The 15,733-nt window shown below is 37.1% G+C and overlaps 1 protein-coding gene across 1 annotated transcript in view; it reads right to left on the reverse strand.

The window, feature by feature from the left end:
- pmfbp1 (polyamine modulated factor 1 binding protein 1) overlaps positions 1–15,733 on the reverse strand; it is a gene marked incomplete at both ends in the record, with an annotated part of 130,849 nt that overhangs the window by 37,875 nt on the left and 77,241 nt on the right. The window contains 5 exon segments of the mRNA XM_079435810.1: positions 707–874; positions 6,973–7,119; positions 10,337–10,549; positions 12,926–12,982; positions 14,801–14,890. Of these exon segments, the coding sequence (XP_079291936.1) occupies positions 707–874; positions 6,973–7,119; positions 10,337–10,549; positions 12,926–12,982; positions 14,801–14,890 (675 nt within the window).

Consider the following 15,733-nt stretch of genomic DNA (forward strand, 5'->3'; position numbering starts at 1 on the left):
GCAATGCATTTTTGTGTTCATTTTTATAATCTGAGTTAATATATTAATATAAACACACACACAAAAAAGTATTGCATTGCTTTGTTTAATGTATTTAGGATCTATTCTGTTGGAAAATGCAACTAATAAATAGCACACAACCAAAACTTCCACTAAATCATAAAGTGATTAAAGCGGCCACTACAACAGTCTTTCAGATGCTGTGATAAAGTATGATAAACATTATTTTCATACCACACACACACACACCTAAAGACAAGCTGAAGGCACAGCCACTAATTATGAAAAATAACACTGGTTTGGAGCGAGTAGAGTGGGGGGGCTGTTTCATTTTAATAAGGACAGAGAATCAATGCAATTTAATCAATCTTCCCTAATTAAAAAAATCTATATTGTGAAACAATCAAGGTGCATAAACAAGATTAAAATAAATGAAGGAACTGTGCCATGAGCAAGGGAGGGCCTAATTAAAGGGAGTTAATTGGAATTCCATGCCTTTGTGTGGATTGTCGATGCAGCAGACAGGAAATATTACACACGAGTGCGCTCACCGGAGATCTCACAAACACCCTTCAGCGAAATACACACAAGCGCTTCACAACAACACCACCAAAGTCATGCTTACGCCGGATCTTTCTTAGGTGTCAATACCCAGACTGGGCAATTTGTGATTTTTAGTGTGTTTGTACTTTGTGTGTGTGTTTACCTGTCTGTAAAGGGAGTCTGTCTCTCGCTGGAGCTGTGTCGTGTTGTGTTTGCTCTTCTCCATCATATCTTCTCTCTGTTTCAGGATCTCCTGAAGTCTGCGCACCTCCTTCTGCAGGGCCACAACCTCCTCTTCCCTGGACGTGACCTGCTGCATCTGCTCTGCCAGCTAAACACGCCACAGTCAAACAAATGACAATATTAACTGTAAGTTTATGGTAAAGCATATGGATATTTTGATAATATTTTATGGGTCATTCTACAGAAGCGTCCACTTTTGGTGTGGCAAAATGTCTTAAAATTTAAACTTAGACCACATTATTAGATTACCTTTTGACTTTATGAATACATATAAATGACAGCTTAATTTTTTTTTTTTTTTAGCTTTTTTGTGCAATTATTTCATATGGAAGTTCTAAGCGGCCATGCATTATTATAATTTTTCTGTCTTGTTTTCTCGTGATCACGACTTAATTTTCTCGTGATCTCGACATAACGGAAGTTGTTTTGTCGTTATCTCGACTTAATTTTCTCGTGATCTCGACATAACGGAAGTTGTTTTGTCGTTATCTCGACTTAATTTTCTCGTGATCTCGACATAACGAAAGTTGTTTTGTCGTTATCACGACTTAATTTTCTCGTGATCTCGACATAACGGAAGTTGTTTTGTCGTTATCTCGACTTAATTTTCTCGTGATCTCGACATAACGAAAGTTGTTTTGTCGTTATCTCGACTTAATTTTCTCGTGATCTCGACATAACGAAAGTTGTTTTGTCGTTATCACGACTTAATTTTCTCGTGATCTCGACATAACGAAAGTTGTTTTGTCGTTATCTCGACATAACGAAAGTTGTTGATCTCAACGTAAAAACCGTTTTCTCACGACGTAATTGTAGCTATCGTGAGAAAATCAGGGTCGCTATATTGTCTTCGACGATAAAATTGCAGCCTACTTCTCAAGTGTGAAGTTGAGAAAACAAGACAGAAAAATTATAATAATGCATGGCCGCTTAGAACTTCTGTAATTTCAAGACCACATGCATCATTTTTTTTATCACTGGTGTTACCTTCTTTAGCAATATTAAAAGTTATGAAATATTTTTTTTTCAGCACACGTAGTCAGAGTTACAGAAAAATGCATTTTACAAATTGTCTGCTGCAAGGTATCAAACCACATGTTGTCAATCATGGTATACTCACTAAATTAATTAGTTTAAACCATTTGTATTATAGTTTTTTTTACAATTCCCCAACAATAAATAGGTCACACCAGTGACATCAACTAAAAGATTCATATGAAATCATGAGATAAATGAGAAAATTTCTGATAACTGAAAAGAAACAGTGGACTAAACATGGGCCTTTTTTCATAGATCTCTAGAAAATAGGAAGGAGGTAAGGAAGTTCTAAGCGGCCATGCATTATTATAATTTTTCTGTCTTGTTTTCTCGTGATCACGACTTAATTTTCTCGTGATCTCGACATAACGAAAGTTGTTTTGTCGTTATCATGACAATTTTCTCGTGATCTCGACATAACGAAAGTTGTTTTGTCGTTATCACGACTTAATTTTCTCTGTGTATTCTGCATGAGAAAATGCTATAGAAGCAGCATCATCGCAGCCTCATGGATGATCGTATTCACTTTTACTTTGATCAGGGACTCACTCAAACTGAAATAATAAAAATAAAAATATGGTATAAGTACCATCCCAAATATTGAAGGTGTTGTGTGTGTGACCGACTACATTGATCCATGATAGAATACTTGTCATGCATATTCATACTCGGACATTTTAGCTCTGTGTCTGTCAGTGATTGAGGACTTACACATAAGTGTTCGACACTTGAGAAGGAGGCTGTTGGGTCTGCAACTTTATCGTCGAAGACAATATAGCGGCCCTGATTTTTTCACGATAGCTACAATTACGTCGTGAGAAAACGGTTTTTAGGTTGAGATCAACAACTTTCGTTATGTCCAGATAACCACAAAACAAATTTCGTTATGTCGAGATCACGAGAAAATTAAGTCGTGATAACGACAAAACAACTTTCGTTATGTTGAGATCACGAGAAAATTAAGTCGTGATAACGAGAAAACAACTTTCGTTATGTCGTGATCACGAGAAAATTAAGTCGTGATCACGAGAAAACAAGACAGAAAAATTATAATAATGCATGGCCGCTTAGAACTTCCGTAAGGAGGAAGTCAAGTGTGATTTTTTTATTCCAAAATAAAATACTTTTTTTTTTTTTAAGCGGTAACACCAGTGACACAACTCCAGGGAACCACTGTTTTCATAATATATTTTATAATATTTATTTGGCATTTTGTTTTTTTTATGCCATTTATATCATATATTTGATAGTAATGAATAGACTTTTGTATTTTAAATGGTAAAAAATCCTGTTTTTGACCTCAAAATAAAGCACTTTCCCACTGTACATGGCTGTGGGGACGAGCAGTTTTGTGGTACTTAGAATTAAAAAAATATATAAAAATAAATATATATATAAAAGAAAATGCCACATTGATGGCTCAGAAAGGTGTAATTGTTCAAATAACATATTGTTTCATTTTAAAATATAATTTGTTTTAACCCTAATGTGTATTTCAATTGTAATATTTCTGTAAAGTCCAGGGACAGAAAAGTGTAGAATGACCCTTATCTTGTGTGTGCGGAATAATTAAGATTCTTAAATGCTTTTGAAAGAAGTCTCATGCTCCCCAAGGCTGCATTTATTTGATAAAATACAGTAAAAAAGTAATACTGTGAAATAACATTACAATTAAAAACAACTTTTCTATTTTAATACAATTTAAAATGTTTATTCTTGTGATGGTGAAGCTGAATATTCAGCAGCTGTTACTCCAGTCATCGGTATCACATGATCCTTCAGAAATCATTCATAATGGGCCTGTTTACACCTGGTCACTTCATGCATTTTCTCTGATCGGATATCTATCTGATTTGTTAAAACGTTTCCATTTACACTTGGCCACATAAATGTGTCTTCGCAAAACGGACATAAATCTGTTCTTTAATTCCCGTGTTATATACAAATTTAACGGAGTTCACATCAATGAAAGCAATAGATATGCGCTGCATTTTATTCGTTATCAGATCATTTCAATATCAGAGACCGCAACAAGCGAGAGCACGGCATCAGCACTGGAAAGATAGGTTAGTCTCACTACTTTTAATGAAGATGATTGTGTGTTGAGCGTCTGAGATTTATTTTCAGTTTCATTCGCGGCAGTTTGCATGTCGGCTTGGTGAAGAGATACTCAGCTACTCATCCGCGGTGATGCTTGTTGCATTAGTGCTGTCCTATCTGATTATAACATGCCATATAGCCTATAAAACGCTCTCACATGTTTATTTTTTTTTATATTTTGGGAGGAATAAAATTTGCATATGTGGTTTCAACAACCAGATGCATTTACACTTGTCCAGTTTCATCCCAGACCACCTCCTGAAGTGGTTTGAGCGATCGGATTTATATCTATCTCAAATGCGTTTCGGAGAGCATTTACACCTGGTCTTTTCAGGATCAGATAGCTATCCGATCAGAAAAAACGCATGAAGTGACAGGTGTAAACAGCCTCATTGTCAAAATTTAAGCTGCTAAATATTTTTGTGGAAACCATGGATTCTTTGATGAGTAGAAAGCTCAAAAGAACAACATATATTTAAGATAGATATAATTTGAAACAATATAAATGATTTACTGTCACTTTTGATCAATTTCACGTGTCCTTGTTGAATAAAAGTACTATTAATTTAATTTCTAGGAAAATATGAAATATTAAAGTTTTCAACCTTAATAATAATAATTTCAGTTTTGCCATCATAGGAATACATAACATTTGAAAATATATTAAAATAGGAAATACTTAATGTAAATGGTTTTACTATGATAAAAAAAAAAAAATATATATATATATATATATATATATATATTTTCACCCATGGATTAGGGAAACATTTGTGGAATTTAGCTCAGTGGAAACAGTTACTCCACAGAACAGGTTTCCACTGCTCCAGAGTCCAGTGGTAGCATGCTTTACACCACTCCATCTGATGCGTGGCATTGTACTTGTTGACGCGAGGCTTGCATGCAGCTGTTGGAAATGGAAACCCATTCCACCAAGCTCCCGCTGCATAGTTCTTCTGCTGATATTAATGCAAGTAGAGCAGAGTATTGGCGACTTTTACATACCATGTGCCTCGGCACTAAGCGACACCGCTCTGTGTTTCACGAACTGACTAATTGCAATGATGGCATCCCATTTAGCAAATGCAGACTGCCTGCTTGGATGCTAGCTCTTATACACATATGGCAGTGGGTCTAACTAAAACACATGAATTCGATAATTAAGAGGTGTGTTCCAATACGTTTGTCCATATAGTGTGCATATATGGGAAAGTGAGCAGGAAAGGAATGGCAAAAAAAGCAGGAAGGCACAGAGGCCTGAGGGAATTCAGCATGAAACATAGCTGTACCACAGAGACATGTAGAGCCGTGTATATATAAGTTCTATCAAATTCATCCCTCTTTCATTAAATGTCTCCCTATAATCCTGCACCATCACCCTTATAGTGCAAAGTTTTTTTTCAGATGGAGTACTCGCTTTCTTTTTTCCTCTGTCTGTATCTCCCGTCTCTTCAGCCGTCTGCTTGGATTAAAATGACATCTCCCCTTGAGTCTTAGGAAATGCCACATGAAGCAGTTCCTAACAAACCTGATGCGCAGGAGGGAGGGAGAGCGGATTGAGGTGTGGTGGGGGAGGGATGGATGTGCCCTTCAGCAAAAATGAATTTTCCAATTGCAGTTAGTTCTGCCATGAATAAATAAACAAATGAATAATTGAGAGGGCAACATAAATAAATAACATCACAAACATTTCACAAGCACTCATAAGTTCGGAAGATAACTGGGACTGAATGCTAATGATAAAAACAGTACATGGAGCAGAATCCAATGCATTATTCACCGCTCGCTCGCTCTGAAAAAAGTCAAAATAAATTAATAAATATGAAAAAGAAAATCTCTCAAAGAACTCAAAACACCCAGTCAGCACTGAAGTGACAGCTTTGTCCCATTTATAACATACAAGGACACTCTGCCAAACAAACAACTGACCAGTCAGAGATGTATAAATAAACCAGAACAGCTTCTACTTCAGTTGACAGGTTATGCAAAAGTTTGGCAGCGAGCAGGAGACGGGTTGGGCGTCAGGTCCATCTTTATTCTTCTGAGTGTGTGAGTGAGAGCGGATAGACTGGACGGCCCGCGTCCTTGATCCTGCCCGCATTCGGCCCACAGAGACCTTTAGATGCGGTCTTCTAGAGTTATATATGTACCTGAGCTACATCTTAGCACCAAAATAAACACGGAAATGTTAATATGATCAAGGTGAAATTAAACAATGTTTGCAAGCTCTAAGCTGCAAAACCCTTATCTTACAACATGACTGACCAAGTTTACTCAATGTCAAAAAGTTTCTATCAATGTTTAAAAATTCAAAGATTATTTCAATTTGATCATTTTATCAATCAATAATTTTTTTTACTGTGAATTTAAGTTAAGTCTATAAAATCGTTTTTTACGGTAAAGTTCTGGCAACCACAGCTGCTGTTATTTTACTGTAAATGTCAGATTTTTTTTTACAGTGTTACAAAATATGTCTATTTCAAATAATTGTTTTTGTATTTCCTATTTTAAAAAAAGTATCACTCTTTTCAAACATTTTAAGCACTGTTCTCAACACTGTTAATAATAAGAAACGTTTCTTGAGCAGTAAATCAGCATATTAGAATGATTTCTGAAGGATCACGTGACACTGAAGACTGGCGTCATGATGCTGGAAATTCAGCTTTGTATCACAGGAATAAGTTACATTTTAAATTATATTCAAGTAGAAAACAGTGATTTTGAACTGAAATACAGTTCCATAAAAGCAGCTTTGGTGAGCAGATTGACGCCAAAAATTCTGACCCCAAACTTTTCAGTAATGATGTAGGTGGCTGTATTTTCAAAGTGTCTGTCACAGATACTTGTCAGAAGGTGAGCAAAATGATTGACAGGTGTTCCTCACCTCCTCTTGTGCAGCGGTCAGATTCTCCTGAGCGGCCTGCAGGTCTGCTGTCATTCTCAGAACCATCTCATCTCTACTGGACACCTACCACACACACATCTTTTACTCTACATGAACACTTACCAGACACTATCAAAGATACCAAAGTATGTGGTGCGGTGTACCTCGTCCTGCTCTGTGAGCTGCCTGCAGTCTTTCTGCTGGATGTCACAGCTCAGCTCAGCTGCTCTGGAGTCCAGGAGATCCCTCTGCTGTTCTGCTTCCTGTAGCTCACGCTTCAGCCTGGAGACTGTGGACTGCTCTTCCACCAGCTGTCCAAACACATGCACAGAAACAGAGATGCAATGTTTCTTAATACAGGTCAAGTTGCATCATGCCGGTCAGTGGATGTGTTTATAGATGTGTAGATCTTGGAGGCTGGAGAGGGTGTAGCAGGTGGTGTATTGATGCGGATCAGAATTAAACTCAGTCCATCTCTGATCTAGATCTGCTTGCTGCTTTTCTTACACAACACATTACACTCCACTCATTTATTCCAGCTGAGCAGCAGACTACTGGATAAACAATCAATAAAGCTAGAGCAAAACTGATAAAGGCAAAACATCAAAAGGCACGGTGGTGAAAACAATTGCATTTTAGAAATGTCTAAGTACTTTTTTGCAATGAAAATGGCATAAACTTAAAAAAAAAAAAAAGCTGTCAAGCTGATCATAGGGTTATTAACACCAGTTAGCTGCTGTCAAACCTTAGCATTGGAAAGTGGTAAACAGCTATGCTTAACATCTATTTATCAATTTCTGCTTTACAGAATATCAGGTACTGGATGACCGTTGTGCATTTGATATTCATGAGTCAAGATGATTCGTTGCACCTCCACAATTTTCAGATTCCTGCACCCTTGTGAAATGGTATAAACTCTGCATCAAAACCTAGGGAGATGCCTATAATATTGATTACAAATATAAATAATTCATTTAATGCTCAACATGCATCGAAATAATAAATAAATACTATTTCACCTCAAATATTTATATATATACTGTATGTATATACACACAATCTTTATTAAAAAGAAATGAACACTTTTATTCAACCAGGATGCACTGAATTGACAAAAAGTGACAGTACAGATACTCTTTTGCATAAGACCTTTTGACCTTTCTATTCATCAAATAATGCTGAAAAAAGAAATTAAATCATAGTTTCTGCAAACATATTAAGCAGGAAAACTATTTTCAAAATTGATAATAATCAGAAATGTTTCTTGAGCAGCAAATCAGTATATTAGAATGATTTCTGAAGGATCGTGTGACACTGAAGACTGGAGCAATGATGCTGAAAATTCAGCTTTGGGTAACACTTTATATTAAGATGCCTTTGTTACATGTTACATGCACTTACTATTATAATAACAATAAATTATGCATAATTACATGCAAGTAACCCTAAGTCAAACCCTAACTCTAACACCTACCTAACCATATAGTAATTATGTGTAGTTAATTAATATAACTCAGTACTTAAATGTATAATTACACTGTAACAAGGACACCTTAAAATAAAGTGTAACCCAGCTTTGCATCACCGGAATAAATTGAATTTAGCATTCAAATAGAAAACAGTTATTTGAAATGATGTTTATGTGAACTATATAATTACAACAATATTACTGTGTAATAATGTGCTTGTGAAGAACTGTAGTTTGCTGCTCATGTCCTTGCAGTCTCTTTCTCAACAATCCTGTTTCCTGGCTCAAATCTTGCAGTTTGTCCTCACACTGACCCATCTGACAGACCCTGAGCTGGCGTCAATTAAACACAGCAGGGTTCAATCCAATCAAAACAAAGAAAGGAAAACAAACAATAATCATCTTCTGTTTCTATATAAAGACAGTACTGGAATATGAAGCTCCATCATTTCTGTGCTCTATCTGTCTGCATCCTGGAAGCAGGGCAAATTGCTGATTTAAGGAAATGGTTCAATTTTTAGGGAGCGAGCAGCAGCCTATCTCACATTAAATGGCGAACTGGGTAACGTGGGCTCAAACCACTTCATCTGTTATTATTGGAAATGATTGTGGATTACATATAATTATCTGCTAAAGTACCATCCCCCCTTTATTCCAAACACAATGATCCAACTTATGATTCTAGCATCTTTCTGTAAGTGGATGTAGGATATAAAGCAGAGAACAGATGGTCTAATCAAATTGCCTACAGTAATAATAAAGTAATAATAATAACACAAATTGAAGTAGCAGGGGTCCTTGAAATATTTTGTAAGAATTTGGGCTGGACCAGTTTTAAAGGTTGGTATTTAGGGTCATGTGAAGTACACAAATGACCTTGAGCATGATTTAATTTTTTTTATTGATTAATTTATATTTTATGTCACAATACATAGTCTTAACCTAGGTTATTGGGTTACTACTGTAAGTATGCAGTGTGTTTATTTCCTACAAAAATCGACACATTGATCCTCCCAGGCACCAGCAAATCATTTAGAGCTGTCCGCTCAGATCTGTCAATCTCTTCTCAGCTCAACCAATAGCAAGAGTTTGGGGCGTGGCTACTGTAGCAGGCTGAGCAAGCCAAAATTCAAAAACTTCTCAAAATACGCTGAAACAGACAACGTGGTAAAACAAGGATGGAATGTTTGGGTTTCAATCGAGAAGAGAGTTTAAAGTCAAGTGTTTTCATAGTTAGCTCTTCACTGTCAAGTCCCAGATAAAACAGTAAAATGTTGTAAAGATAAGAATAATCTCAATTAGATGGTGATTGTAAGGGGTAATGACAGGTTGTTTGAAAGTATGCTTTAGCTTTATAATTCCATTGTAGTGCAGAAACTGCATTTTTAACTATTACACAAAGACAGTAAAAGTATAGACACAATTATTTGATAGCAGAACACTTGCAATGGAAGAAGAAACAAAGCTTTTCCATATGTGACGAAGACCGAGTGAAATGGATAGGGCGGGGACTTGGGTCTATCCACTGGTTGTTGATTGGATGAGGCAGATCTGAATGCAAGCTTGTAGTCAATTGAAAGAAAGGGGCGTGGTTTATGATTGGAGAAGTCTGGCATATATCACATGAGACAAGTCTGCTGTTTTACCGGACAATCAAGTTGTGACATTTTGATTAGAATGATGTAATGATAATTACATCATTCAAATTAATCTTAACATGCAAACTATACAAACTAAATAGAGTAAATTGTTAGCAAATTTACTGGCAATCAAAAGTGAACTGCTTTTCTTCTGTTTTTTTGCCTTTATTAAAAGTGCAAAGGTCTTTGTGTAGGTGCAAACTGATGAATAAAAACCCTGTGCTCATGTACATGTTATAAAAAGTGTGTGGAAGGAAGGGAGGGAGCTCAAAAAACTAATTTCCTGCACTGGTCTCATCTCCTATACTCACTAGACTCAACAGACTAGCTTCTGTTAAATATGTGAATCGATTGACTCATCAATTAATGTTGACCTTTGACCTTGACCTTGAATTCTAGTGTTTTGTCCCCTGTCCTCACCGCAGTACGGAGCTTGTCTACATCATCCTGCAGGCTGCGGTTCTTCTCCTGCTGTATTTCCAGGCTATCCTGGGCCTGCTGGAGCTGTGTGTGTGCGTGCCGGAGGCTCTCTGAGACGGAGTACCAGCTCTCTTTCCATTCCTTCAGCTCTTTCTCCTTCTGGTCAAATCCAGCCTTTTCCAGCTCTTTCTGCAGCTCTTCTTGATGCCTGACCTACACACACATGCACAGGAAGCTTCATTCATGCAACACTTACTTGGACAATTTAGCAAAATGCATGAATGTTATTGGAATTTCTACAGAAATATCAAACCAAGTGGCATGTATTTTAACCCTATAAAGGATACTGTATCATATTTGAAATACAAATTTCTAACACCTACAAATTATTAACATCATCAAAGTACTCCACCTTCAGATTGTGGTTTTTTGCTGTGAAATGTTTTGAAATGAAATCTTTATGAAGTAAACATAAGAATAACTTTCCTATTGTTAGTAATATTTCAAGATAAACATTTTACTGGAGCAACTTAGGTTTACTTGATTATCCATACATTATTATTTTTTAACTTGTGTTAAAATATGAGTATCAGACATGATACATCAGGCTTTTGATGAACAATGAACGTTTATTTGTACATCTGTCAGTCATCACTGTATTGCATTGCATTATATGTTTGAAACTACAAAGCTTTGATCATACAAATAAGCATTTAAATATCATTTGACTAAGACATTATTGGGAGATATCGAGTGACAACTCATATTTACACGAATTTGATATCATAATTTGATATCTTCCTTTGGCCAAATGTAAATATCAGCCCCTGCACTAAAATGCATATTTTTGCTTTATTTATTTTTTCGTAGACTGACTTGCTGTCTACTGTTTAGAAACACATCTATTCTGTTGGAGCTTTGGTCCAGTTATGTGTGCCGCGACATTGAGCCATGTTGCTCAAGTGGGAAACTCAAGTTTGAATCCGGCATGCAACATTTCCTGATATCGTCTATCTTTGCCATCATTTTCTGTCGTATCGCTCACTGTACAAACACAAAAAAGTAGCAAGAAAGCCAATAAACTGAGCTGAAGATATATCAAGACCAGGGGGAAGTCGTGGCCTAATGGTTAGAGAGTTGGACTCGTGATCCAAAGGTTGCGGGTTCGAGTCTCCGGCCGGCAGGAATTGTAGGTGGGGGGAGGGAATGTCCAGCGCTCTCTCCACCCTCAATACCACGACTGAGGTGCCCTTGAGCGGTGTGTGTGTGTTCACTGCTGTGTGTGTGCACGTTGGATGGGTTAAATGCAGAGCACGAATTCCGAGTATGGGTCACACCATACTTGGCTGAATGTCACTTCACTTCGTATACATCATGTCCATCACAGCTTTATTCACAAGCCTTAGCCAGAATCTTCAGTAAGACATTCTATATTTACATAAATCTTTTAATGAATGTTGCATCACACCGTGACTGATGCCCCTACACAGATGAAAAGCAAGTTAGTTTAGAAGTGACCTTGTCCATCAGCTCTTAAACTCAACATCTAGAATCTTTAATGACTTTTCCCAGACAGACATGTTTTTTTTTATGAACTGATGGACTCCTGTGGTGAAAGGTTCAGCGCATAAAAGTCCATGCGAATGAAATGAGCGTAAGTAAGTGTGAAAATATACTGTGGAGGCACTTCGGTGGACCCATCTATTAATCAAGCTGTCTGCACTCTGTTTGGAAAGTAATCTTGTCCGAGGAGCAGAGGAAAACGCAGTGGTAAGTGGCGGTTAGTCGCACTTTAAAGCAGCTGCTTTACGGAGGTCTCAAAGCTCATGGAGGCCACACAAGAGTATCTGAGCACTCGCCCTCAGGTTACCCTCATCCAAACATGAGTCCAGCCTACCTAAAGCCAAAAGTGTGCTTCTCTTGTCCGCATTTTCTCCAACTCCACTGTCTGTGTGACATTCACAGTGTGTCCGACTTGTGCGTGGACAGCAACGCAAGTGATTTGAGTGATTGAAAAGAAAGCTCCACTAGATGGGCCAACTGTATCCATCAGTGCTCAAAGTCAATGGAGTAAACTTTGAAATGCTTGTGCACTAAACTGTGAGCAGAACATGGAAAATAAAACATACCTGGGTCTTAACACTTAACCTAAAGTCTGCTTCACCCTTCACGGTCAGGATGGTCAATTAGTGAGGTAAGTTAACAATTTAAACTGTAATAAACTATTTAATATTATTATAAAAAATATATTATTATAATAATAAACTTATTGAATATTATTCAATATTGAATGTGTGATAATATAATATATCAATATATAATATACAGTATATTACATCTAAAGGTAAAAAAAAATATTTCTAAAGAAATCATATATTTTATTGTATTGAAAGCCATAGTTTTATGTTGCTTTTTAGGTTTGTATATCCAACAGCAGTAAAAAAAAATATATATATGTATATATTTGAAATAAAATGAAATAAAATAGCTGCAGCTCTAATTCAAACTATGGCAAGGTTATGACTGCCACTTTACTGCGGTGAGGAAGACATTGCTTAGAAGCTAATAGGCAGTGGATTGTTGAGAGACCTTGTCCTTGAGTTGCTCTTCGCTCAGTCCTTCCAGCTGCTCTGCCTTTACACAATCCTGCAGCAAAAGAGAGGGAGAGATGAAGAGAACAGAGAGGTGCTGAGGGATGAATGTATAAGAACAACAGGAAAATAAAATAAAGGAAATGCACAGTCCTTCAGAGTGTCCCAGAGAAGATGCTCTACTCTACTACAGGAGAATGCAACAATGGATTGTTTTTATATTGTGTGCATTGACTGATTTCCTCTATCCACTTTATTTTAAGGTGTCCTTTTGTAGTGGAGAACAAAAGCAAGGTCTCGTGCAAGGTGTTAATCACAAGCATTGAAACACACAATGCACTTTATTTTCTGGGCATGTTTTATAAAACATGCTGTGATGATTGGTTTAGCAGATAACCAAGAATATAAACCCAAAACTAAGAAATGAAGCAATGAAACATGACAAAACAGAAGGCTGTCTTTATCTAGGCAACATAGCAAACTGGAACAAAGCACAACATAATATAAAGCTACCATAAACTGTGTTCTTATAGGTTTGTGCTGCTGATTGTAGCAGACAGTGTACGATACTGACAAGATATCATACACTTTGAATGCTTTTACATTGTCCAGTGCTGCATTGTAACTAGGGTGTACTTACATAAACAAAACAACACAAAACACATACAAAAAAACGAATAAAAAAGCCTTGGAATATCAATACTTAATTGTATCAATCAAACAAAGAAGCCTTCCAATTTGGGATGTAGAAATTCATCAGTTTGTTGTAATGCACAATTTCTGTACATTAATAGCAGAATTTTATAAATGATTATAATTATTTTGGTTGTGAAGGGAACACCTGGTGTATTATTTGTTGCCAATATTCCACGACAATGTAAACAAGTCCCTACATTTACATCTGTGTCTTCAGCATATTTTTAAAGTATCGTCATTTTAAAATGTAAAAAAAATAATGACATTAAATCATGATCAGATTAAACGATGCATTATATAACTGAGCAAAGAATCATAATCAAATTAAATATTTGCATCCTAGTACTAATTTTGATCTTTTTTCTTTCTTTTCTCCTTTCGAAATAATTTGACTATGACAGAAATTCAAAACAGAGACTTTGTTGATAACAAAGAATGTAATATGCTCTTGGGTCAAAAGTAATCTAAAAGTAATCAAAAAGTATACATTACCTAATATGAGTAATCCAACAGATTACATTACAAACTATAATTTCCGTCACGTAATTTGTAATCAGTAACAGACTACAATTTGTAAGTAATCTAGCCGGCACTGCTAATACAGTATGTACCATTTAGGTGTAAATAAGGTATAAAAAAAGTACCTTTGTACCTTAGGGTACCTGCCCAGTGACAGCTTTGTATTATGTGGAGATAAAGCTGAGAATCTGTACTACTTAGTAAGATTCCTGAGCTTCCTCTTAACCTGTGCATTAACTTTACCAATGCTGTGGCACTTAAAATGAAAGGTCCATTACAGAAAGTAGCAGATATTAAGAGCTCAGGAGAGCTGAAGAAGAGAATGTGAATAATAGCAGCGTGTAGAAAGTGGAAAACTGTTCTATTTTATTGTGCTGTGTATAACATGCTGCTGTGTTCTGAGCTTTGAGCACCATCAAGAGTGCAGCGAGAGTCTTGAGACGAATAAGGGTCAGACGTGTCAAGGATTTCAGAGACCCAGCAGGCCTAACCATCAGGGAGCCTTTTAATTTTAAAAAGAAATAAAAAATGGCAGATAAAAAAGTGTGAACTTCAAGCTCACTGCGACTGGAGGTACATCCTTATGTTTTCGCATGGCGCATGTAAAATGCACCCCAAAGTGCATGTACAGGAGGCTATTAAATAGGGTTTTGCTGACCTCTCTCTCCTTTTCAAGCAGTGCCAGTGTCTTGTCAACCTCTCTTTGGAGTTCATCAATCTGCAGCACTTTCAGCCGATGCTCTTCTTCCTACACACACACACGAACAAAGGCAACTGAAGGTGAGACGCACAGGGAGGAAAGGCTTTGTTAAAAGTGTCAAGCGGATGCCTTTGCATAATGCATATCACACCTTTGAGATGATCCATTAGCAGGTTGTGGTGTGGAAGCCGCTAAATAAGCTGACTTGACTCCACAGAAAAGACACAATATCCTCTCTTCCTTTCTTTATGAGTGGACAGTGGATGAACAATCAAAGCCCGGTGGGTTTAGATTAGCCCGAGCGGGGCCTAGTCATGAGGGGACCTTTAACCCCCGCCCCCGTTTGTTCCTTCTACCCAGACATTGATTTATAATTTTAATATCTCTAATTTCCACCGCAGCGGCGCTTTCCAAATGTCATTTTCCAATTTGTGTCAAACCGTGTGACCATTTTTCTTAATACGGCTTATGACAATCTCAGCGGCGGGGACGTATATGCAATTCAGATGGAGTGTCGTACAGACACGGACGCAGCTGCCGTCGCCTGTTTGTGTGTTTATCTTTATCAACGGCTCGACGTTTTGGGAGGGGTCACAGACTCAGAAGCTGTCTGTTTACGACGGGGGGAAAAATTGGGTTTGCTGAGCAAAATGGCTGCAGGGGACGAAAATAATAATTTGGCCGTAAATCTGGTAATTACGTTTACCGTAATAAGAGTTATGATGGCGGTAATGATAATCTATTAAAATATGCATCAACATTAAGAGCTGGAAATGGAATGTGGGATGGGCTCGTGGTCGTTATTTGAATATTTATGATAATTAAAACAGGGCCTCCCCCTTTTGAGCAGCGTGGACTCTTTTCACAGACAGTGATGATGCCTTTCCACGC

The sequence above is a fragment of the Barbus barbus genome (genome assembly GCF_936440315.1).
Source record: "Barbus barbus genome assembly, chromosome: 2".
NCBI lineage: Eukaryota > Metazoa > Chordata > Actinopteri > Cypriniformes > Cyprinidae > Barbus > Barbus barbus.